The sequence below is a fragment of the Eurypyga helias genome, unplaced genomic scaffold, assembly GCF_000690775.1.
Source record: "Eurypyga helias isolate BGI_N326 unplaced genomic scaffold, ASM69077v1 scaffold16965, whole genome shotgun sequence".
Lineage (NCBI taxonomy): Eukaryota > Metazoa > Chordata > Aves > Eurypygiformes > Eurypygidae > Eurypyga > Eurypyga helias.
In genome coordinates, this window is record NW_010250972.1 from 15 (window position 1) to 24,129 (window position 24,115).

At 34.2% G+C, this 24,115-nt stretch overlaps 1 protein-coding gene across 1 annotated transcript in view; it reads right to left on the reverse strand.

Moving 5' to 3' along the window:
• Positions 1 to 3,713: 3,713 nt before the first annotated feature.
• Positions 3,714 to 24,115, reverse strand: part of LOC104509805 (ryanodine receptor 3-like) — a gene marked incomplete at both ends in the record, with an annotated part of 36,904 nt that continues 16,502 nt past the window's right edge. The window contains 17 exons of the mRNA XM_010151863.1: positions 3,714 to 3,851; positions 7,471 to 7,573; positions 8,159 to 8,359; positions 8,874 to 9,675; positions 10,343 to 10,569; positions 10,956 to 11,042; positions 13,515 to 13,680; positions 14,230 to 14,390; positions 14,751 to 14,787; positions 15,420 to 15,604; positions 16,749 to 16,957; positions 17,982 to 18,156; positions 18,840 to 19,045; positions 19,975 to 20,122; positions 20,507 to 20,666; positions 22,365 to 22,448; positions 22,866 to 22,969. Of these exons, the coding sequence (XP_010150165.1) occupies positions 3,714 to 3,851; positions 7,471 to 7,573; positions 8,159 to 8,359; positions 8,874 to 9,675; positions 10,343 to 10,569; positions 10,956 to 11,042; positions 13,515 to 13,680; positions 14,230 to 14,390; positions 14,751 to 14,787; positions 15,420 to 15,604; positions 16,749 to 16,957; positions 17,982 to 18,156; positions 18,840 to 19,045; positions 19,975 to 20,122; positions 20,507 to 20,666; positions 22,365 to 22,448; positions 22,866 to 22,969 (3,193 nt within the window). The remainder of the gene's footprint in view (positions 3,852 to 7,470; positions 7,574 to 8,158; positions 8,360 to 8,873; positions 9,676 to 10,342; positions 10,570 to 10,955; positions 11,043 to 13,514; positions 13,681 to 14,229; positions 14,391 to 14,750; positions 14,788 to 15,419; positions 15,605 to 16,748; positions 16,958 to 17,981; positions 18,157 to 18,839; positions 19,046 to 19,974; positions 20,123 to 20,506; positions 20,667 to 22,364; positions 22,449 to 22,865; positions 22,970 to 24,115) is intronic.

The window sequence follows — 24,115 nt, forward strand, 5'->3', positions numbered from 1 at the left end:
GCCAGCATGACCAGTGAAGTGACTTTCCCCTTGTACTTGGCACTGGTGAGTTCACACCTCGAATACCGTGTTCAGTTTTGGGCTCCTCACTACAAGACAGACATTGAGGTGCTGGAGCATGTCCAGAGAACGGCAACGGAGCTGGGGAAGGGTCTAATTGTATAATTTTCATTGTCCTTTGAATGACTTCATCCATATGTATATTTGTATTATGCATCACTCCAAGGAGAAGCCCAAGCCTGAAGAGATTATCTGAAATTTCGAGAAAAACAAACACTGTAGAATCATTTGTTCAACTTGCATTTCTTGCAACCCAAACCTCCAGTATGTACACTGCTCTGCTCCAAAGACGAAACACATGCACTCTGAGGCTTTGGGAGTGGATGCTTCCTGATTCATGACAACAGAATATGTATGAAGGGAATAGGGTATGAGAATGTACACGTACAGGAAAACTGCTTAGAACAAAAAGACTGTGATTTCAAGTGTTTTGGGGTGTTTATAAACATGTATGTATGTTTTTGTGTATATGAAGGAGGGCCACGAAGATGATCAGAGGACTGGAGCACCTCTCCTATGATGAAAGGCTGCAGGAATTGGGCTTGTTCAGCCTAAAGAAGAGAAGTCTCTGGGGAGACCTTACAGCAGCCTTCCAGTACCTGAAGGAGGCTACAAGGAATCTGGGAGGGGGACTTTTTGCAAGGGCCTGTAGTGACAGGACAAGGGTATATGGGTTTAAATTGGAAGTGGGGAGGTTTAGATTAGATATCAAGAAGAAATTCTTCATGGGGAGGGTGGTGAAGCACTGGAACAGGCTGCCCAGAGATGCCCCATCCCTGGATGTCTTCAAGGCCAGGATGGATGAGGCTTTGAGCAACCTGGTCTAGTGGAAGGTGTCCCTGCCCATGGCAGGGGGGTTGGAACTAGGTGGTCTTTTAAAGTCCCTTCCAACCCAAACCATTCTATGATTCTACGTACCCTAAGCAGATGTAGTAGTAGGAAGAAATATGAACATTTTGTTTTCTTACTTGTCCTTCCCAGACAGTAGCAGAAAAAGCTACAGTAAATAATTTATTAGAGAATGTAGAGCCAAAAGAACAATATATCTTTAAAATGCAACATGAAATATTGCAGAGATGAAATAGTAATGGCAAATTGCTACTCAACTGAAGCAGACAGAACTTGAGATAACTTCAGGATGTAGGACTTCCTTGTCTTCCACTTACAAACAAGCTCTGTTTTGCTCTCAGGTAGCAAAGAGGTTGAGCTAACCTCTGTAACAAACATTACAGGAAGGTATCTGTAATATTTCTTTATTTCAGTGCTTACTTTAATTAAAAGTAGTCTTTCTTTGAGAAACCAGCGATACATGCAATAGTGTATATTCAGCTTTCTGTTGCTAAAATGACTGTATGCAGTTATCAATTACTTGATGCCTGTGCATTATTTCTTAAATTGGCTAACAAACTAAATATTCTTCAAAGCATTATAAAGAAATGACCAGCTGCTGTATATGACATCCCTCTGTGGTTATGAACCAGCATTTCAGAGAACTGAAAATGTTTCACATACAGTACAGCACTTATTATAAGCTCTGGGAGCACTGACAATTTAAAATAGATTCAATGCAGTAAAAAAAAAAATTTTTTTTCTTTTATTTCCTCTGTATAAAGGTATGTAACAAAACATACTAAACCCTTAAGTGTTCAAATACTTCCTGGATAATTCTGAATCTGGTTGTAGGAACATGAAGAAATCTTGCTAAAACAAATTCTTGCTCCCTTTTTCTACTTGTTGCCATTAGGCATGGCAAAATAATAACACAGATACGAAATATGGCAAGCATATGGCATTTGCATATGAATAACAAGAAATGTAATTTCAATTTACTCTTCTACAGAAAAGACAAACTTTCCATATTTTTGTATTACAAAAGCTATGAATTATAGTGCGAAGTTTATCCATCATTCCTCTGTGTGTAGAATAACCTTGATCCAACTACATTTTTGTTTCTTACAAAAACTAACTTTAATTCAAGAGTCAAAACTTTCACTGATTAACATCTGTCAAACTTCGCACAGCTTTCTCTTAATACAATATGCAAAATGGATATATCTGTTATATATGTATGAATCAGGTCCAACCAACCTCCACAATGCCTTGCAACATGTAGTGTCAGGCCTTTTTAAGAAGAAAGCTCATCAACCTATCTGCTCAGCATCGACCAAGAGAGAACTTGGACTGTTTGACCTAGAGAAGAGAAGGCTCAGGGACAATCTTGTCCATGTATATAAATACCTGAAGGGAGGGTGTAAAGAAAACAGAGGCAAGCTCTTTTCAGAGTCCAGTGACAGGACAAGAGGTAATGGGCACACACTGAAACACAGAAGGGTACATCTGAACAAAAGGAAACACTTTTCACTGTGAGGGTGACTGAGCACTGGCACACGCTGACCAAGGAAGTTGTGGAGTTTCCATCCTTGGATACTCAAAAACCACCTGGACATAGTCCTGAGCTACCTGTTCTAGGTGGCCCTTCTCAAGCAGGGTGGTTGGACCACATGACCTCCAGAGTTCCCTTCCAACCTCAGCCATTCTGTGGTTCTATAAGTCACTGCCACAGGGCATTAGAAATGTGAAAACAGGAATAAAAACTATCTATTGGTTTACACGTAAACACTATTAAGCTAATTAACTTGAAATAAATTATCATATCATTTCAACAGTTATTCCTCCTGCTCTATAATACTCTGCTGTAGAAAGGAACATTAGAAAAATTTCTGCTAAATGGTGTCTGTTCTTCTCATGTATATTTAAGCAACATGGAAGCTCACTGTAAAGGGCAATGAGATTTATAAACTATAGAGAAAAGTTTTCAGGAAAACCTATGATATCTAGACATCATTTTTCTCTGCTCTGTGATTTTAGAGACACAAATTAAAGATCTACAGGAGCCAAGAGCAGAATAAAAAATAGCAATACTAAATTCTGGTAAATTCTGTTAACTCAAATATTTATGAATACAGAATTTGTACTTGTGAAAATAAAGATGTCCCTACTGTTTAAATAGTCAAATAGATTGAATATTTATTTTAATTCAGAAAGGTTATGGTCAGAAAGGATATGGTATGGACATAACACATGTGCATGTATGTGAAGCTTGAGACAAATCAGAACAATTTATTAGTTTTTAATGAATGTATATATTTACCACCAAGTGAAATAAGTGAAAGCCATTCCTCTTTATAACAAAACAAGTACTGTAAAACCATTTTGTCACATATATATTGGTACTGAGATGCATATAAGGATGCATGCTGCAAGGAAAAGTGAAATGGAGTTACAATGTAAAGAAGAAAAGTTTTACATGTAAGAAAAAAACAACATATAAATGGAAACTTCTCACGTTTGTAATGCTCGAGTCTAGATTATTGTGCCATAATTAAGATTTTTAATTTCTTTGTAAAGAATATGCAAATTTTCAACTCCAGAGTTAATTATCTGGATTCAAAATCTTCCATCTATTTCAACTTTTTGTTTAAAAATGCATCTAAGATGTTCAATATGTAGGATAATTGTTCTAAGAGGCAGAAGGAACTTAAACAGATAGTCTTCTTCTTCAGTCCAATTTAATGTTAGAAAATACATTCTTGTTGACCAGTATACCTTTAACATATGCATCACGTAGGTATTTATGTGGAAAGAAAACTTACTAGGAGATTTCTCTTCTTCCTCCTTAGGTTCTACTTTTTCTGCTTTTGGTGGACCTTTGATTTTGTACATTAATGAACGGAGTTTGCCAGTCAAGGAGGAATCTTCTTCTTCCTCTTCCTCCTCTTCTAGTGGAATACCTTAGCAGATAAAAAAAATGGTTAGAAACAAAACTTAACCTTTGAAGATTAACTCCTTCAGTACTAAAATTTCTACAATATGGATATCTACAATACAACGATACTAAAATATCTACAGGAAATTTTTTTTAACCAAATTTCATAGAAGAAAAAAAAAAGTAGTAAGGCCAGTAGCTTTAACATTTTAGCTACAGTAGCACCTTTCAAATTATGTTTATTTCAGTACACATACTTCTTATATCCAGATTTATATATTATTTTTTCAGTATTATGACCAAAGAGGTGATATCATTTGAAGATTCTACTACAGCAGTTAATTTTGACTCACAGTCATATTTGATTAAATGTGTGTGACCCTTTATTTCACACTGCAGAATGTAAGCTAAAGAAAGAAACGTGTGGCTATATCTCATAATATAGTACATTTTTTTCAGTCACGATATAGTAATATAGTAAAATTTTTCAGTTGAGGTATTTAGCAGTCATAAACAAACATATTATCTGAATTTAAAGCTGTACGAAGGCAGATGTACAGAGATTATACTGGTGAAATGCGTTTTTCATGAAAAGGTATACCATGAGATGGGATGTCATTTCACAAGGCAGTTTAATACAGTTCAGTTCATTACATTTCTTCACAACCATTCAAAACATTTTCAAATCTTTCACACCTTTTAGTGATGATCAGATACCGTATGTGTTATGTGCAGAAGCACAGAACATCTAAGCAGCTTCCCTTCAGACCAGAGCTAATTGTGCTGAGCTGAAAGCTTTTGTAAGCTTTTGCTGTGAAACTGAGAAAAGGAAAAGATTTCCAGACAGAATACTGAAGAGGGATAACCTGGAGGAGATGGAAAAGAATAAACTGCAGGGGCTAAAACTGGTATTAAAAAAAAAGAAACTAGAAAAGGAAAATAGAACTGAAACGTGTTACCAGGTTGGAGAAACTTTGCCGCTGGCAGCTACTCTAGAGAAGTTGAAGTTATGACTAGGAATGACTAAGTGACTGGGAAGAAAAAAAATTCAGAGGCAGTGGGAGAGAATGAGAGAACTAGAAATTGAAATTGGAGACAACAGATGGAATTAAAGACTGGGAAATGTGAGACTGACGTGGCAAAATGGAAAGCTAAGAATGAAGGAAAGCTACACTTAGAGTCTGAAAAAACTAAGAACAGGAAACGTAGCCAATAGGGAGACTAAAAAGAAAGCAGATCAGGATGTTAAAGAAAGCAAGAAACTATCTGGCACTGAAAAAAAAGATAGGCCCTGGAAGCAAGAGACACACACTGGGATGAGAACACTCAAGAAGCTGAAATGGGCAGACAATAAGAAATGCACTGGGATGATGAGTAAAGACAGTGCTGGACAGGAGAGTATGGAGTCTGTGGCTGCTCCAGACTAGGTCTCGTTCACTACTCCATATCACTTGTTATTCATTTTGCATCCTCAGAGCTGTAATCCATTCAGAAGCTGACCATCTCATGTTGCTACTGGCTAATCACTTAATTCAAGTGGCAGAGGTCTGTGCACTGGAACAGATGGTTCCAACCCAGATAAGTGTCAATTTGACATTATGCAATAAAATCTGTTGCAAATTTGTTTGTTTTGTTTATAAGCAAGAAATTACACCCAAAAATTATGATAGAGGACTATTATTTTGTTGGCAAAATTAACCACTCACAGTTAGGACATACTAGGATTAAGACTGCCTGAGTAACTTTAATTCAAACTATTTGCGTATATTCATTATGAAGCAGCGTTTAATTACTTGATTGCATACATATTTTTCCACTTAGACTGCAAAGCATACTTAGTATTAAAAAGCTGATTAAACATTCCAAGCACAACTCCTTTTCATTTTATCTGCAGCTGGGACTGCTTAGTACTGATTCTCAGGACTAAGTCAGGACACAGATAATGAGGATGCATTTATCCACAGCGACCACCTATGATGAATCTGTACAAAGTAATGAATACAATTTTGTTGAGAATCTGAAGGATCATTAAACTACTTTAATCATGAGACGGTACTTCCTCTATCTTCAATTCTCTCCCTCATTCAACATACACATTTATAATGTGTTAAACAATAATAAAAGTAAAGCCCTAAAAAGAAAGAAAACCCACAGTCAGTAGGGTTTCATCTCATGAAAAGATAAAGAGTGATCAGGAGCTAAGCTAACTCAGTAATAATACCAGCAAAAAGATTTCAAGGTAAAATAAATATAATGCACAGTTAAGACATTTCCAAGTGAGTTGGAGGTCTTCCATAATCTTTATCTCGGAGTCTTAGAGAACTCTGATGCCAAATAGGCATTGTCTTTGAAAACCAGAGGTCAAATCAAGTGCAAAGTGACTGAACAATGGAGATGATGGTATGCCTCTTAATAAAAATGGGGAGAAAGAGGAGTCTCTAAAAGGATATTAACCATTCACTTCAATGCTTGGAAGAAAAATGCTAGAATGAAAGACAGGTTTTGGTAAGCACTTAGAAGCAAGGGTGAAAGACAATCAACACAGGATTCTTCAGAACCAAGTTGTGTTAAACCAATTAAATTTCCACCTGTGATGTAGCTAACCTTTCAGATACAAATCTTGATTTTAAGCATTTCTAATACCATCTTATACAATGTCCTCAGAACTAAGATGAAAAACAACCTAGATACCCACTGACCTACTAAACTTTGGCTGAAGCGAAAGCTGAGGTAGTTGAAAAACGATAATTGGCTTATCATGAAATCACAGCTTGATGGTTGCTGGAGATTCTAATAGGTACTCAGAAACAGCAGCACAAGATGATAGCAGAACCCTTAACAATACAAACACAGAATGGTATGGGAGGCACCATGGCTACGAACAGAAAGCACAAACTTTTAATTACAGGTCAATAAAAGAATGTAATTCCATGAACTGGGTAAAACTGGTTTTAGGGATAACCAATGAAGAAAGAACTAACAGACTGTATTATTAAACATTTAAAAGTGACCTCAAGCAAACAGCAGAGGGAGGAAGAAACTACTAAGATTACTGTGCTCTTCCTGGTGCTGTCAATTCACTGTAATGACCCTGTCACCTTCTTGAACAAGGTGGGTGCCTTCAACCATAGGACCAAAAAATGCACTGGAAGAATGACTGCCAATGTATCTACCAAGTACATAGATACGAAAAAGCTTGCGTATATCAGTGTTAATGCACAATTATTGGGAATGAGCAGTAATAACTGGATTACTCAGACTACATAGGTTAATATAATTGTAAATGGACTAGTAATTCCATTATTCTCTTGATTAGACTAAGATCTCAATAGACTAACAAAATATTTTCGGCATGACATGTAAAATGTGATTCCTGAGCCCACATAAATTGCACAAGGTACCTGATCTAGTTGACCCTTGAGGATACCCTAAGGATATTCAAATTCAGTAAGTGGGGCAACTCAAGCTGTAATCTGCAGTGCAATAGTGTTTTATAATGATTGACCATCAAAGTTAGGTATACACCAGGAAACTAAGCTAAAGCTTCATACTTCATACTAGTATTTTTTAAAACTGATCTGATCTTGTTTCATGTGAAGTGTCAAAAAGATAAACAAAAAATGTAACAAAACCTTGCCACTCACCACAATGAATTAGAAGATCATCATGAAATTCATATAACTCATCCCGAATCTCCTCTGGACAGGGACAGTCCTCTCCAAGTTGAAAATTCAGCAACATATTAATCTTTAAAGGCATTAAAACATATTTAAAACATTAAGATAGCCTAAGACATATTCTAATATATAGCCATACTTAATCAATTTATAATCAAATTAACATAAAACATAGATTTATAATACATCTTAAAGGAAATACTAAAGCAATAGTACTTTGTAAGCTTTAATTATGATTTACATCAAAATACAGTTACACTTACTAATAAAGCTATTTACTAGAGGTAGGAAAGGTATTCCCAACATACACGTATCAGCACAACACTAACTTCATGCTAACTCTTAGCAACTAAAATTATCAACTTATCATCATCTTGCAGACCTGGATGAATTTCAGTTCCTCAGCATTGGGAAATTATGTACAATTTTTCTATACTGTTGAGAAATCCTAAGTTAACTGGTTTTAGAACTGGAATTCTGGAGTACAGGTATAAGCATTCTGACATTCAGTATTTTGTGGCATCTTAATGAATTTTATTTCAAATTCATCTTCGGTTCTCTAGAAACCCCACTGGTAGTTTAGAAGTGAGAACTCTATTTTATCATCACAAAATTATTTTTTTATCTTTAGAGTCAACCATTTGTTTAATATTACCTGTTCTTGAGGAGGAGAACGAAATTCTTTAGTCTTCTTGGCAGTCAAAGCAGCAGACATGTTCAAGGCTTGCATGAGTTCATTGTACCTGTATTTCTGATTATATTGCAATTTTGATACATAACGGTCTGCGAATGACACAATTGCTTCCACTCTGTGTTGTAGCTCACAGTCACAGAAATAATTGAGTAAATGACACATCTAGGATAGAAAAAATTTAACAGTTTCACAGACTCTAAGTGGAGAAGAACCGCGGTGGATACTATACACTGCAATAGACTGTAAAATGAGAGACTTTTTTCTCATATTTTTCTTTTAACACTGTAAAGTTACAAACTGACATAGTTTCATCATCTTAATGATAATACTACATTGCATTCACAGTCCTTCACTCTAAACACAAAAAACATGTAGAAATTATAGAATACAGCATATTTTGGGTTGGAAGGGTCCTTTAAAGATCACCTGGTCCAATCCTCCCTCTCTTAAAATACCCCTGTGATATACATAAGTATTTGCAATCTATTTTGAGTGTAGATACATGTAAGAAAGAATTGCATCATCATGAAATTTGGTTATTATGTGAGGTTATATAGCAAAGTGAAATAAAGCCCTCCAGGATTTCAAATCTTACAGACTAGAGAACAGACAAAAAGCACTACCTGTCTTTCATCAACAGTAGAACATATGTAATATATTTATATTTAATGGTCACCTGAAGCTTAACAGATTCTGGTAATCTTGTCTGCAATAAACCCTTTGCAGGAGCTTTCGTTTCTTTCATTGCTTTTTCCCCAGCTTCTACAGCTTTTTCTTCAACTTGTGTAACTTCTTCCTTCTCTGTCCTTTCTTCTATCTCTTCCTTGTGATCTCCAAACACACTGGGATCAATAAGGAGTAACACCTGCTTCACATCATCATCATCAAAAACCCCCATTATGAGCAACGTTGCTATCAGTTTAAGAACAGGAACAAACTGGAACGCAACATGTCCTCCCACAGGGTCTCGTATATGAGTACCACTACACTGTACCGCCTCTGTTAACATACTTATGGCCTTGCATTTAAGTATATCAAGGGGTATCTCTGGGCTGGATGCCTGACGTTCTTCACTGGTCACAATAAAGCACGGAGTAGAAAAATTAAAGCCTGGTTTCAGACAAGTGCTAAGCCCTACTCCAGGTAAACCATGCTTCTTCATTTCATCAGGATATAATTTAATAGTTCGAGTCTCATCTGTAACTGGAATGATAAATTCATTATTCATCATGAGCTTGGCTTGCTTGGCATGCTCCAAATGAATACTAATGAGCAAGTCGTAGAATCCAGAACGTAGGAGTCCAGGTAAGTATCGGTTGTCTATTGTATAAAACAGCTGAGATATGTCCACATGGCTACAAAGTGCAAAAGCAACTCTAGTGTTACCCAGAGCACTAACTGAGCTATAGAGTTTTAAAGTGTGGTAGTGAAACTTCATTAAATCTTCTTGTTCACAGAGTTCCAAAATATCAACGCATCTGTTATGAAATAAAGAAATAAAACACCTGTCAATTTATTGAATAATAGCTTGGTAAAAGAAGCGTTTTATAATCTCTGCACTGTGAAGCTGCAAAATAATTGATAAAAGTGCAACAGTTAAATTATATTTCTGTTACACTTTTGCTTATAATTTGATTGTCACTGGTTATCGTATTTGGTATTTAGATACATCTTTATTATCCTTACTCTAAAGATAAAACCTATTGAAAATCAGAAAGTCAGGAACTTGTCAAAAAGAACATAAAAACTTAATATATCTAAATTCAGAGCAGATTAAAGAGGAACAGATTACATGTTTTTATTATGGAGAAAGATCAGTAAAACAGTACTTGCATGTGCTTTATATTTGTTTTTTTCAAGATGAGAAAATATGCTTAAAGACCTAGAGATTTAAGAGATATTATTTTATAATTTAATAAAATCAAATCATTGTGTCTTCTCTTATTTATGCAAATGTTATCATATGTGTCTTTTATCTTTTGTATCTACTTAAATTTAACAAATATGATATTACAGCAGATAAGTTCAGAAATTATAAACATCTCTAGTGTAAATATTCTCCAAGGCAGGTTAAACTAATACCCAGATACCAGCTTTCAAAACATCCTGTCCACATCAAGTCACTGTAGTTCCTTCCAAATGTACCTGTTTTCTTCCGGGATATGAAGTGCCATCATCTGCAGAGGTTCCAAACACTGCACAACCCAGCCATGACGTTCACTGACACGCTCCGTTTCTACTTTTAGAAAGCTGTTTGGCATCCTGCTCCATAAAACAGGTGTAATTGTTTGCACATCAAGGCGAGGGGGACACTGAGGAATAGGATTTCTTTCTTCACTTTTAAAAATTGCTGCTGATAAAGGCATGGTATTCTGAAACAAAAGTATTAATTGTTTTGTTTTGGTTTTTTGTAACATCTGATTATGAATAAGCCTATAATACCAAATGGAAGTATAATTAATTAATAGCAAAGTATTCATAGAAATATATGCTATTGCAATAAACAAGGACCATTAAAAAACCTACAACATTAAAGGTATTGTCCCCAAATTACATCAGTTTATTTTGACAAATGCAGTCTAGATCTGTTGAGCAATTAACTTCATATAATAATGACATTTACAGGAGTAAATGTAGAAGTCAAAAAAAAGTCATTGATTCCATCTTCCTAAACAAAGTCACCTAAGCAGGAATTTCTGTGGAAGTAAATGGAAGTAAATAGTTTTAAGAGAGCACCTTCATACAAAATATTTTGTACCTTTAGTTTACCAAGTTCAAACTGAACCAAGTTGGTGCTCGTAGGCCGTACAAAAGTTGCTGGAAAAAGCTTTGTGTTTGGTTCAACCTAGAAGAGAAATGAGATTAAAATTCTTTAAAAAATCCAAAAACCATCAAGAATCTCATCTGAAAATATGATAAAATATAAATTAAATATACTATATAGCTTACATTTTATTTTCAAATAACTGAAAACACTGTATTAAAGTGTTGATTAGTGTCTACCTGTAGATTACCTCTAATATAGTAAACCATCTTTAGAGGCCCACCTAACTTTTGGGCAGGTGTGTCTGCTGCCTTATGTGTTCTCAACACATATAACAAGAACTTTGGAAACACTGTGTGTTGATTCTTCGTAAACACATCCAGATCCAACACCTCATTCTAGAGCAATTCCTTAAAAATCCAGCCACTTCACAGCCACACACTTTGTCTCTTGCTCTAGGAAAAGAGCCCTCAACACAGGCTGAAGGTAGAATACAGCTTTTCAGACCATAACACATCGTTTAGAGTTCTTTCACACCTTATGCTGGACAAAATAATTCACTTACAAAAAAACCCCTCAAAACTAGATTTCTAAAACGAATACCTTAACATTACCCTGACAATTAAAGGCAAAATCTGAAATATATATATGTATACTATCATACATTTACTTCTTTATTATAGACCATGGGTTGTTTTGGTTTTGGGTTGGGTTTTTTTTGGTTGGGTTTTGGGTTTTTTTTTCTGAATATCACCATGGTATTCAATAATTAGATCAAGAAGTACAGCAAAATAAATTACTTCTCCTGAATATGTTGACCCATAGGCCTTTTAGAATGAAAACAGCATACAAATATTGTCCCTCCAGTTAAGAAAACTGAGAAGTGCAAACAGTTACAAGGTTAGAATAATTTTCCAGCAGCCACTAGATAAGAGATATATCAGATATTTGCTGAAATTTGGGTAAGAGATTAGATTTACTAAAGTTTTTTAAGATTTTATTTTATGGTAAAAATATTCAAGAAATTAAAATGAAAACTATATAAGACTATCTTCACTACTTTCAAAAATAGAGAAAATATTTAAATTACTCAAAATAAGCAAAACTTGTGAAATATTTCACCCTCAGAAGTAACACTTCCGTTGGAATATGCCAATGTATCTTTATAGGAATTGCTGGGTGTGCTGGGTGTTCTCATTTTTCAACAGACCATGTGCTAACAGGTTTACTGAAAAACATTTCCAAAAGCAACACCAGATATTTTTCCATGAAAAAGAGAAGAAACAGAAGAGAAATAAGTAACTATTTTCTGAGGTTATTTTAAATTTAGTGCAAAGTATATGGTTGCAAGTCATAAGAGGAAAAGCCTGAAAATGACTTTTTTACACTAAAATCAGGAACAGGATCTTCTACATCTATATTTTCCTAGATTTCTTTGCAAAATTAGAAAAACAGGTAAAGACTGTTCCATGAAAAATACCCCAAAATCATCATACTTCCATGGTTTTGTTCCCAAGCTGTCATATTGATTTGTATCTAGCTTAAAAAACAGCAAAGCATGTGTCTTATGCACTTTCATCTCCTGTTTTCTTTTCCCAGAATGCTGACATTTAATATCCTCCCAGCATGGCACCAAAGTCTCTGACTACTCTCAGAAAACACACCAAAATCACAGCTGTTAGATCATCTCCCACCCTCATTTACAGACTCTGTGCAATCCTGCCACATTCATTTCAAATATAGCCAGTATGAAAGTTCCATTCAATTTAGTTGAATAACATTTAAATTTAACTTGTATTACAGATTTGTGGGTTTTTTGTTGACATAGAAGAAAGTGGATCACTACATTGTTTCTAATACTGGATAATCTCGTTCTCAGTGGATGATCTACCATGGACAACTGATCTTACAGAGATCAAATCTCATCAAACTGGTGCTGAAGGACTTCTGTCAACTACTGATCCATTCACATAATGACTCTACGTTTCATAATATTAATAGAATTTAGGGCCCACTCCATTTATTTTGGCTTTGATATAAATGCATATTTGAATTTTGTGTTTTGAAACATCACATCAAAAGATCTCCAAATCATAGCTATAGGCAGAAAACACAAACCCTGGTAATAATAAACTAAACATATTTTCTCAATCCATACCAAAAATTACTATATGTAACATCTAATTTTGACCATATGGTAATTTAAATAATTATTTCCCCTATATCTTATAACAGATTTAGTGGTCAAGATTTTTTTTTTTTTAAATAATTAACATTATAAATCAAGAATCTGAACCACAAGAGTTGAGAGCTAAAAAATATTTTTCTGAACATATCTACAAATAGTCTTTCCTCACCAGCTGAAACAACTGCAAGAAGATGGAAAAACGTAGCCTTACAAGAGAGAGAAAAAGAGGAATAAAACAGAATAATATAAGAAAACATATTCTTGTCAAATGAATGGCATTCAGTTAGATTTCTGAACAAGAAAAAAAAATTAATAGCATCAAGATGACCAGCTTACTAGATAGCTTGCTGAAAATCTGATAATACCTGATAACAAGTGCCAAGCTCTTTTCCATTGGCTGTGAAAGACAACATTCCAGTAGCAAGGTCAACAAAGCATCCGATTTCTAAATCAACATTACTGCGACCTGATCTCTGTGAATTAGCAATTACATCGCCTCCCCAAACCATATAGCAATTGCTGCGCTTCACGCTGGAAGACAAGCAAGAACAAAGAAAACAAACCATAGGTTACACTGAACTTAAGTATTCAGTGAAGATGTACTTTTCAATGGAGTAATAGAGATCCTCTGAGGTGTTTATCCTGCTAGTAGTTTTGTTTTCTCATTAACAACCCCCCCTATTTTTAATAATGTAAGCATTGTGGATAAGCATCAGACTAAGTGCACCTTTAGGTTTTTCTCCTTTATTATAATTACAAAACAATTCCAGATGCTTCTGTGTGCTTATGTAAGATACATTAAAACAATTAACAGGTTCATCCACAGTGACCAAATACAGATGTTAATAGAAAGTACCATCACAGAACATTCTTTGAAACGGAACACTAATGATAAATATACTTAAACAGGTCTATGTAGAACACATTCATATATAAATGAGCACAGAACACTCCTACTCTATAATCAGTTTTCTTATTACTGTAAATTAATGTTTAAAATATTATCAATCTTCAGAATAATACACATTTGAACAACAGTATTAAAATACAATGTCTAATAAGTGATAAGTAAGTCCATACCTTTCATGAACCCTGCCTCTCTCATCACCTAAAGTAACTGTCACTGTACAGTTTTTATTTAGGTCAAAATTCTCACTGTAAAAATGGTAGTCTGGTGTTACCCAGCCAACCCAGACACAGGATGGGTCTTGGCCGGCAAATATCCGTAGTGAGTAAAAATACTGAAAAGAAGAAAAGAATACATTAGTAATAGAAATCTAAATTATTTTGTCAAGGAATAATCAAATAGTGATTAAAAAAACCTCTCCTATAGATCAAACTTCATTAATACCAATTTACATTCTTTTAATAAGTCATTTTAAAGGCTCATAAATTAAAAGAACAAACTAGTGGTTTAAGATAGCGAGGTTCATACCTCAAGTCACACAACTCTGGGCATTATTATTTAATACATAGTGTCATATCATAGTAAATTATTAAAAATCCTTCTTTCAACATACCAATTTCTAAAAGACATGCTGCCACAGCTAAATCTACTTCAAAGAGTAAGAAGAACTAAGCTTCTCAATGTATTTACTTACAGTAGTAGAAGTAGCAGCAATTTCTTGACTGTGCTTTCTGAAGATAAAGGAACATCAGTAAGTTAGTTTAAAAAAAAGTGGTAAAAAAGTACTCATTATTAAACTGTCTACTTACAAGCTAACTCATATTTGCTGGGTACTGAGTCTCCATGAGTAAGTTAAGTATGAAAAGACTGTAGAGGATACAAATATACATTCATAATAATTGACTGTAGTTAAGACGGAAAGGGGGAGGAAAAGATAGATTTACAGCAATTGACTAAAGAAGGCGGAAGTACTGGAAGGTGCTGAACTCAGTAATGCCTGGTATCTTTAAAAATCTGTCTCACAATCTCACAAATCATACTTTGCATGAATTGGTCACTTTTCCAATAACAATGAGCTATTGAACAATAATGTAGATGCATAGCAGTGAATAACTATAAACCTTGTTTTGCATCTCTTCAGAAATGGTCCTTTCTACTGTATATAGAATTCTGCAGCAAAGTTGTGTTATAAATTTATTAAAACCATCAAGAACAAAATAATCTCAGTAACATGCATCCTGTGGTAGTGTGTGCTTAGTGCAAAACCAAGTATGAAATATGGAGTGTAGACCAGCAAAGATTAACAGAACACATTAGATTTGCATCGAGATCATGAAATATGATAGCTAAAAAGAAGCCTAACCGTTTTTGGAAAACATCAGATGAGGCATTTTCCACACCCATGCTGAAGTTGAATGATGAGCGGAATTCTATGGGCATACTCAAACGACAATATATCATTTCTGAATTGCTGTTCTGTGTGCCAAATGTTTTGTGTGTAACTTTTAACCGAGGTGGACTCTCAATGGTTCCATCAATTCTCCATATCTAGAAATAATAAAAATAGTTTAAAAATAATACTGTCCCAAGAAAAATACTGAAAATTTACATTAAGCAACTTCATTAGAAGATGAGATAACTGAAAGAGTAAACTTAAAATTTTCAAAATTCATTATTTAAAAACTATGCAGATTCTCTGAGAGGAATATAGCCTGAAGAGCAAGGGAAGAAACAGATTCATTATATCCTGACTACAGTAAATATTTTCAAGTTGTTCCATACTGCATAAAAAATTTTTTTTTTCAAAAAAAAAAGTATAGATTTTATTAAATTAATTCCCTGAGTGCACAAGTGCTTCACAAGAATCAGTAGTTTTCTACCACAATGAGATGAAATATCAATTATAATCCTTCAGATGATCATTATGAAGCCTGAGTCTTATTATTTTCCCTTGTGCTGAAAAAAGTGGGTATACTTTTAAAATCAGTAATAGGAACGTTTCAAAAACTTTTAGTGACAGGAATACAGTTTAAATGATCCTGATAAACTGAAAAAAAATGCTGAGATCATTTAGTTAGTATTCAGTGAAGTGTATTTTGCTTAAGAAAGAAATGTTCAAAGACAAGTATTAGGAAATAATTGGCTAAATACATAAATTAAAGTAAATGGCCTAGGGATTTTCGTAAAATCTGATCAGGAATTCAAACATATCACTGTGGAATATATTAATAAGGAATATTTTATACAAACCAGGATATATTATTCTGCTCTAGAGTATTAGCTGACTAAATCAGTCTCTGTTATCTCACACTTCTATTACCTTAAGTGATGCTGATGCTATAGTAGACAAGATTTTAAAAATGTATAGTAAAGTAGGTTTAAAAACTGAAAACGAATGTAAGAATATTAAAAACAGTTCTAAGAATTCACAACTGACATGTTTCAAGTAGCTAACCACAACAACATAAATTAGTAAGTCATATAATGGAACATATAGGTATATCCATATGAATGGTAATACTACCATAAATGAAGTTGGAGACAGACAAGATCATCTGGAATTACCTAAGAGTGACTTCAAAGATTTATATGACAAATTATCTGTTGACAGCAAGTCTTAGTAAGGGTTTAATGTCTCATCTTGCTAAACAAACATTTGATAAGCAGGTGTCTCTACAACATGTAATGTTACCTCAATGTGAGGATGATTTTTTGGCACATTGACAAATGTTGGTAAGCGTTTACTAAACCACATAGCAACATCTCGGTTCATGTTGACAGCAAAAGGTTCAAAACCTTCTTGAAGGCCACACATTGTGTAATACTTGAATGTACTGGCATCCATTCCAAGGTTCATACGACCAATCTGAGATAGACCCAGTGCACAAATAGGAACAAAACCTAAGAAAACAATACAACAACAAAAATACACTGGTAATTTATTTGGAGAACACAAGCATTATATTTGGGATTTATCTAATGTGAACTAAACTTTTGTTCCTACAATTAATGCACATGAAGTGGTGACAGGAGAAAGGATTTAAAGCTAGCTTAAACACTAATGTCTAAGTTCATCATTCATGACGGACAAATAGACATTTATTAATGCTGGCATTTTTTATGACTGAACACTTTTGGTCTCCATATACCTGAGGCAGCCAATAGACAGGGATGAAAGGCTGTTGAACTATTTCTCCATCTCTCAAGAAACAGAACTTGGAGCACCTTCAAGGAAAAGCCAACAATGCAACTTCTAAAGGAGAAATTTTTCACCTACACTTTAACTTTAAGCCTTCAGAAAAGCTCTCTTAAGTCAGTCTCTCATTCTGTACCATTAGAAACACTGTGTCCATGGTCAGACCAAAGTGGGACAGTGAGCAAAAAGGAAAATAGCCCAGGAACAGGAGAAATGTAGATACAAATAGGACCAAAAAAAAAAAAAATTACAAACCAGACTCCATTTATATTGCAAAGATTTGTTCTTCTGGTGCAAACTCTCACCACATGCTACCCCTTTTGTCCTTCACAAACAAAAACATAATATGTGTACTGTCCAGTGAGATAATCAGAGACTGCACTTTTAGCTTTTGGAAATTTTCAAGGTGCTTATTATACCACTTCTTCCTAATGCTGAAGTTGAGTCCTGTGAGTAAGCCTAGTAAGAATCGAAGAAAATTTACCCATTCTGACTGCTGAAATCCCATTAAATTCTACTTGTGGTTAAAGAAAAAAAAGAAAACCAATTTGTTCTATATAAGTGTTCTTAAAATAAATTTTTATAAAGTTAACATGTAGCACAGTCTGAAGGCTCACATCAGTGAAATACAATTTCTCAGCTCACTAAGCCATTATGACAGACTAATTTTCCTGGGTTTTGTTTTGGTTTTGTCTTATCATAAGCATGTAGCTATAAAAAGAACATTACCACTTTCTATTCCAAAGTCAGCAAACGCAAGTTCTGAACCTTTACTGGTTATAAGCAACTCTCCATTCAGAGTAAAGATAATAGATTTGTCATCCAAGTTTATCATACAACCAACCACATCTCCTGGTTGCCAGCTTCGTCCAAAGAATCCACTGCCTTGATGCCAACGCTGGCCCTAAACAAAACAAACAAACAAAAAGCAAATAAACACTGTTCTAAAATTAAAAAATACAACACAAAAATAAATAAGCCAAACAAATGTTTCACCTTCCAGGATCTCAAAGTAATTTGCAAACGATACTGATCATGACAATTAATTTAATTATTACCTCAGTTATTTCATATAGGGAAACAAAGGCACCCTAACTTCACTAATATGCAAACAGCAATTTAGAACCTGGATGATAACCACTGTTCACTACATTCCACTTCTCATTATCATCTTTCTGGTCCTTTAGGTGTCAAGTTTGGGAAGAATGTGCAGAAAGAAAAAACAGAAAAGGAAAAACAGAACTGTGGTTCTCTCCCCCAGTCATTGAAGAAACTTTGTTTTATTTTTGTAAAACACCACTTTTAAAGAAGTGAATGCTGTATTTTGTTTATGCTTACAACAGACTTTACTCTGTTGTGTATATCCTAGGACAATAGATACATACCAACACATCTTTTTTAGCATAATTTAAATGACCAGAATTGAAATGCAGATACTATCCAGTATCAATATGAAAGAGAACTCAGAAATATCTTTTTGAGAATCCAATATATATCAGCAGTTGATCTGGAATATACAGAGAAAACCTATACTGTAGTTCTCTTCTTAGCCTGTTCCTAGGTAAAAAAAGATGAAGATGTACTGACTTTGCTTCCTTCAAATACAAATGCTTGGTCATCAGCTCCCAACTCTATGTCAGGTCGACAGCATGGCCTGGCCCAGCCAACACGCATATCTCCACCTGTCACCGCTTCAAATTCAAAGTACCACTTTCCAGACTTCACTGCATAAGACTGTTCTACTCTGAAAAACCGTATCTTGTCGATGCTGACTTTTTCCACTGTTTGGTCAGCTGTAGAAATAAACAGAAAAAAATACCCCACCTTTTATAATTAAATGAAACTATAAATGCTGCCGCTTCCCTGTTCATCTGTCCCCAGTATTTTCTATGTCTAAGAACAGCCATTAACTACCATTGCATTTTTAAGAACCTTCATAGTAAATGTTAAAAAAAGAGGAACAGTAATAGCGCATACAGAGGCTAGCACATTCTAATTCTGTACAGGATAAGTGATTATCCAGTATTAAGAATCAGAATATTTCAAAGTATCAATCAATGCAGAGCCCCAAACACAAAATAGACTAGAGGAAACCTCAGGAGTGTAAGATTACTACATGCAATACAATCCAATGCAATAATTCAGTATTACAATACCAAAATACTTTCCTACACAAATCAATACATTTAGAACATTTAAAAAAAAAAAGTCAAATAAGTTTTAGGTTGCTTTGGATTTTTATCAAAAAATTACAGTGGTACAGCAAATATGAATAAAAATTTCTCAACAAATTTCTGCTCCTGACTTCAACAGAAAAAGATTATGGGACTTGGTGCACTTCTTAAGAGAAGAGTCTGACTTGAAGTAGTCAAACCTAATCTGCATACCATGTAAAACAATTATTTTAAATGATTCCCATATTATTTTCTTTCTTTCATTATTTCAAAATTAAAACTAGTATGTTCACTCACACTCCAGATTTTCTCCGACCTAAAAATCCTGGAAATTAGAGTGATCATATCATTAGCTACAATCAATCTTTCAAAAAAAAATCTAAGTAATATACAAATAATTTACAAAGTATACTTGCACCTTTCATTAAAGTCCACTGCAGAAATACACCACTACTAATTTCTTACATTTTCCTATCTATTTCAGTGTTCATGCTTTTTTCCCAGCAGCAAGAGAAAAAAAGGCCATGATTCATATCAAAAATACATACCTATCTCTTGGTCAGGTGGCTCAATGCTATAACCATAGCCTGAAAATGTTCTAACAGCTTCACGGAGGCTATCTCTGTTTGATTTTTTAGTACGTTCATCTAATAATGCATATGGCACCAGCCGAGGATTGCGTTTGTTCTTAAGATCCTAAAAGGGATTATAAAAAAGAATCATAGAACAAGAAGAAAACTGTGTTTAAACATCACAAAGATTTTATATAACAGAGTGTATTCTGAAACTATATTGATCACAGGAGAGAACCAATATTGATGAACAGTTCTATGGATGCAAGCCCAATCGTTAATGTAGAAACATATTCTCATGTATCCTGTAGCTGCAGCCATGCAGGTCTGACAATCTAGTCAGACTTTCACGGACAAGGCTTCTTTGCCTGTTCCCCATTCCCTGTAATTTTCCAGACACTACACAACATTCAGTATTTATCCTCCTATGTAACACTCCCAAGTGATGTTCTAGAAAACAAAATCTTACGTTCTTACTTACCCCAAATGCATCTAAAGAAGTTCTTACCTGCTGAATGCCATAGGTCCATCCTTGCTTTATTCTGTCTTTCGCCCAGACATTATGTGCGTTTTCTGCTAGTTTGTCAACTAGAAATTCTTGAGAAGGTAACAATTTCACTTCGGAAAGATCAAGAGGAGCAGGTTTATATCCATTTGACATCATGTAACTGTAAGTCAACAAAGGCAAAGAGAGAGTCAAGATATGCCACTGCTGATATTTAAAGTTTTCTATGTGGCATTCAGAGGGGTAGTTCACTTTCTCCACTTTTCATTTAATTGGTTTGCATACATCCTGTCTTGCATTTGGCCACTGAGTAGGATATAAATTGTATTCTAACAGAAAGACTCATATTCTCCCTGCTTGAACCAAACCTAATTAAATTTAACCCAGATACGTATATTGCCACAAACCCCCCAGATTGTTACTAAATGAGTAGTCTTTATGGGGTTTTTTTGTCATTTAAACTTTTCAAATAATTTCTATTTTAAAGATCTGCATGAAGACTTCTTACAAAATTATTTGTATGAAATTGTTTTTATGCATTAAGTATATTTTTAGTCATATTATTAAGTTAAATTTTTATATACTAATCTGTGAAGACTGCTTTACCATTTTTCCAACAGAAGAAAAGATATTTTAGCTATTGCTCTTCTCACTTTTTCACTGAATAATAATTTCATAGTTTTTTAGTAGTAACTATTACCCTCTTCAACCATTCCATGTAGTATGAAGTCTGCTCTGCTGTTTTAGACATACACAGACTCTCTCTTGCTCAAATTAGATAATTTCCATTTGTTGGGATGATTCATATAGACTGTAGATATTTTAATATGAGTCAGAAACTAAGATATATTTGTTGTGTTATTGAAAACAATAGCATCAAAACAGCATTATGATACACAGCCTGCACTATGAACCTTGGGAAAGGTCCCTTTTTGCTTATTTTTAATTAATGCCATCACCTGGATCAAGATTACCATCTTCCATCTCATAAAACTATATGTTTTATTGTTCTCTAAAAACTTTGTTTCAGGAAAAAAGACATCTTGTGGTTTATTAAATTGATGTGTATCCAAATTTTGTTGCAAGACAGGATTTTAATCTGTCCCAGGAGGACTACAGAATTGCCACAGACAAGGCTAAAATACAGATTTAATCCTTGACTAATCTTTGCCTAATCTTTTGGGGGTGATTAGTACTGATGACTTAAATATGTCTAAATAAAATATTAACTATTTTAGCACTTACTGACATCTCTTAGCTGCCAAAAAAAATAAGAAAAGAAAAAGAAATTAAAGCAAAAACCCAATTGTATTTTATACAATAATCTACAAATATATATTTCCCAGAAATGTGCAACATTAGAAGAACAAAAATTTTATAATTTTTTCTCTTCTTTAAATAAATGCATTAATAATGTCTCTGGAAATGTGTGTATGTTGAACAAATCTGTTCTTGGTTGGGAGGGAAGGAGAGGTGCAGATTGAAAAAGGAGGTATTGGAAAATGGTGTACTCTCAAGTAGATAAATGCACATACTTTTCTTTGCTATGTGATAGAAGAACACTAAAAGGTTTTTAACTTTGGAGTATCTATCCTAAGAACATATAACACTGACATAATTGCATGTGGTTTAAGTATATGACTACTTGTGTCTCTGAATCACTCCACAAGGTGATGTAAAGCAGCAGTATTCACAGTAAACCATAATTACAGGCAAGTTAATTGACTAACCATATGCTCTGTAAGGCCATATCGGGTATGTGGTTCACATCAAGTATTTTTTAAATGACTTTACAACGTTTTTGTTTAAGTAATACCCTATGGTTCCAAATAGTATATAATGGTCATCATAAGGTACATACTTTTTAGGAAGTTTGACTTTTTTAAGATCTTCCTCAGCTGCTGGATGAGCATGAACAATGTGACATCCAAGGGCCAAAAGGGTTCTGCCAACATAAAAAAATGGCAGTAGTGAAACACAACACTCACCTATTTTATTAATTTCTTTTGATTTTACTATAAATAAGCAGAATTAATGGTATTTAAACACCATGGAAATAATTCAAACCCCAAATATTTTAACTTATCAAAAATAATAAATGAAACCTTTAAAGTCTAAAAAGTTACAAATCTGTGGTTTGAAAGTAACGGCACATTATTAAAACCAACTGGATTTGATGTTGTTTACTTCTTTGTATCTCTGTGGAGACAAGATTTTTCTAAATTGTTCTAGAATTCCTAGAAAAGTTAGCAGAACACACTTTGAATAAGATATTCTGATGTTTTTAGATCTTACAATAGTATGAAGTGCTTGAATTAAAAAAAAATAAACCACACAACAAAAACTTTTTTTTAAAGCTCACTTGAGGGTTTCAGTTGACATTTGTAGATTATAATTCTTCTCTGTCTCAGGTAATTTTGAGAATTCCACAAGACAAGGATGATGCCTTTTATTATCATCCCTTATCTGTAACAAAGCAACAGAAATGAGTACTTTCCTGGCACCAGATGCAAGCCAGAATGAGTAACAAATCCATTAATTCTTTGCAATAATGAAGGCATTGTAAACACTACCATTTATCTTTGTTTGACGACATTACCTCATCATTAGATAAATGACCTTTCCCAAGATACATTTATAACGCAGACTTTAAGTACTTCTCTATAACCAATAAAATCAGAAAAAATAGTTATTTTATGTGTTCTGCATAAGTACATCAAACACAAGAAAGCAAGCCTGTAAAGTCAAAGAATATTTCTGCTGAATGTCTGAGCAGTACATGCTCAGTAGAGCACAAACTGATCTACTGTTCATATTCCAATTCAAAAACCTTAAAAGAATCATTTGGTTATGTTTTCTAAATTCTACAGGATTAATAAAGCAGAGCATTGTTTTTTCTGATACTGACATGTCTTTTGATACTTATCTGATTTGTAATTAAACAAGCTTGCTCACTCAATGAGAAGTGCTTCTATCCCGATAGCAGCCTAAGAGTCACGACATTTCACACACAAAACATTTTTCAATTGCCAAATCTCAGAAGAACGAAAAAGGTTAGTAAAGCTCAGAATTTCAATAACAATGTCACTTTAGCAGACAGTATGATACTGAAGAAAAAGGTAAAACAAGTCCATAAGTAAAAATAGTGGAAGATAAGAGAAGGAAGATTCTTCTGAGTTAGGATACAGCTGTGATGGGCACTTGGAGGACTACCCCAGTAAATCTGAATTTAAAAAGAAGCAAGATGAAATAATCTAAATTCAAGGCATTCAAATCTGACATTACTAAGGGAAGGTACCAATTTTAATCTAATTATTGAATTTAATGTAATATTCAGAATATCATATTCTTGGCCTACTCTTTTAACTGTTTTTGATTTAGTGACATCCATGAGGCAGGGAATGCCTTGTCATGTGCATTTAAATAATGATTACCAGATGGCATTGCTCTCTTCAAGCTGTTAGGTTACACCACATTATAAGGGATCATTATAACGTCAAGTTTCAACTGTAACTAATTAAACAAAAAACCTGAGCTTTGAGGAATCATGTTTACAAAAGTCACCAAAACCCTGTCTCTATTACCAACACAAGCAAATTTCCACAACGGACA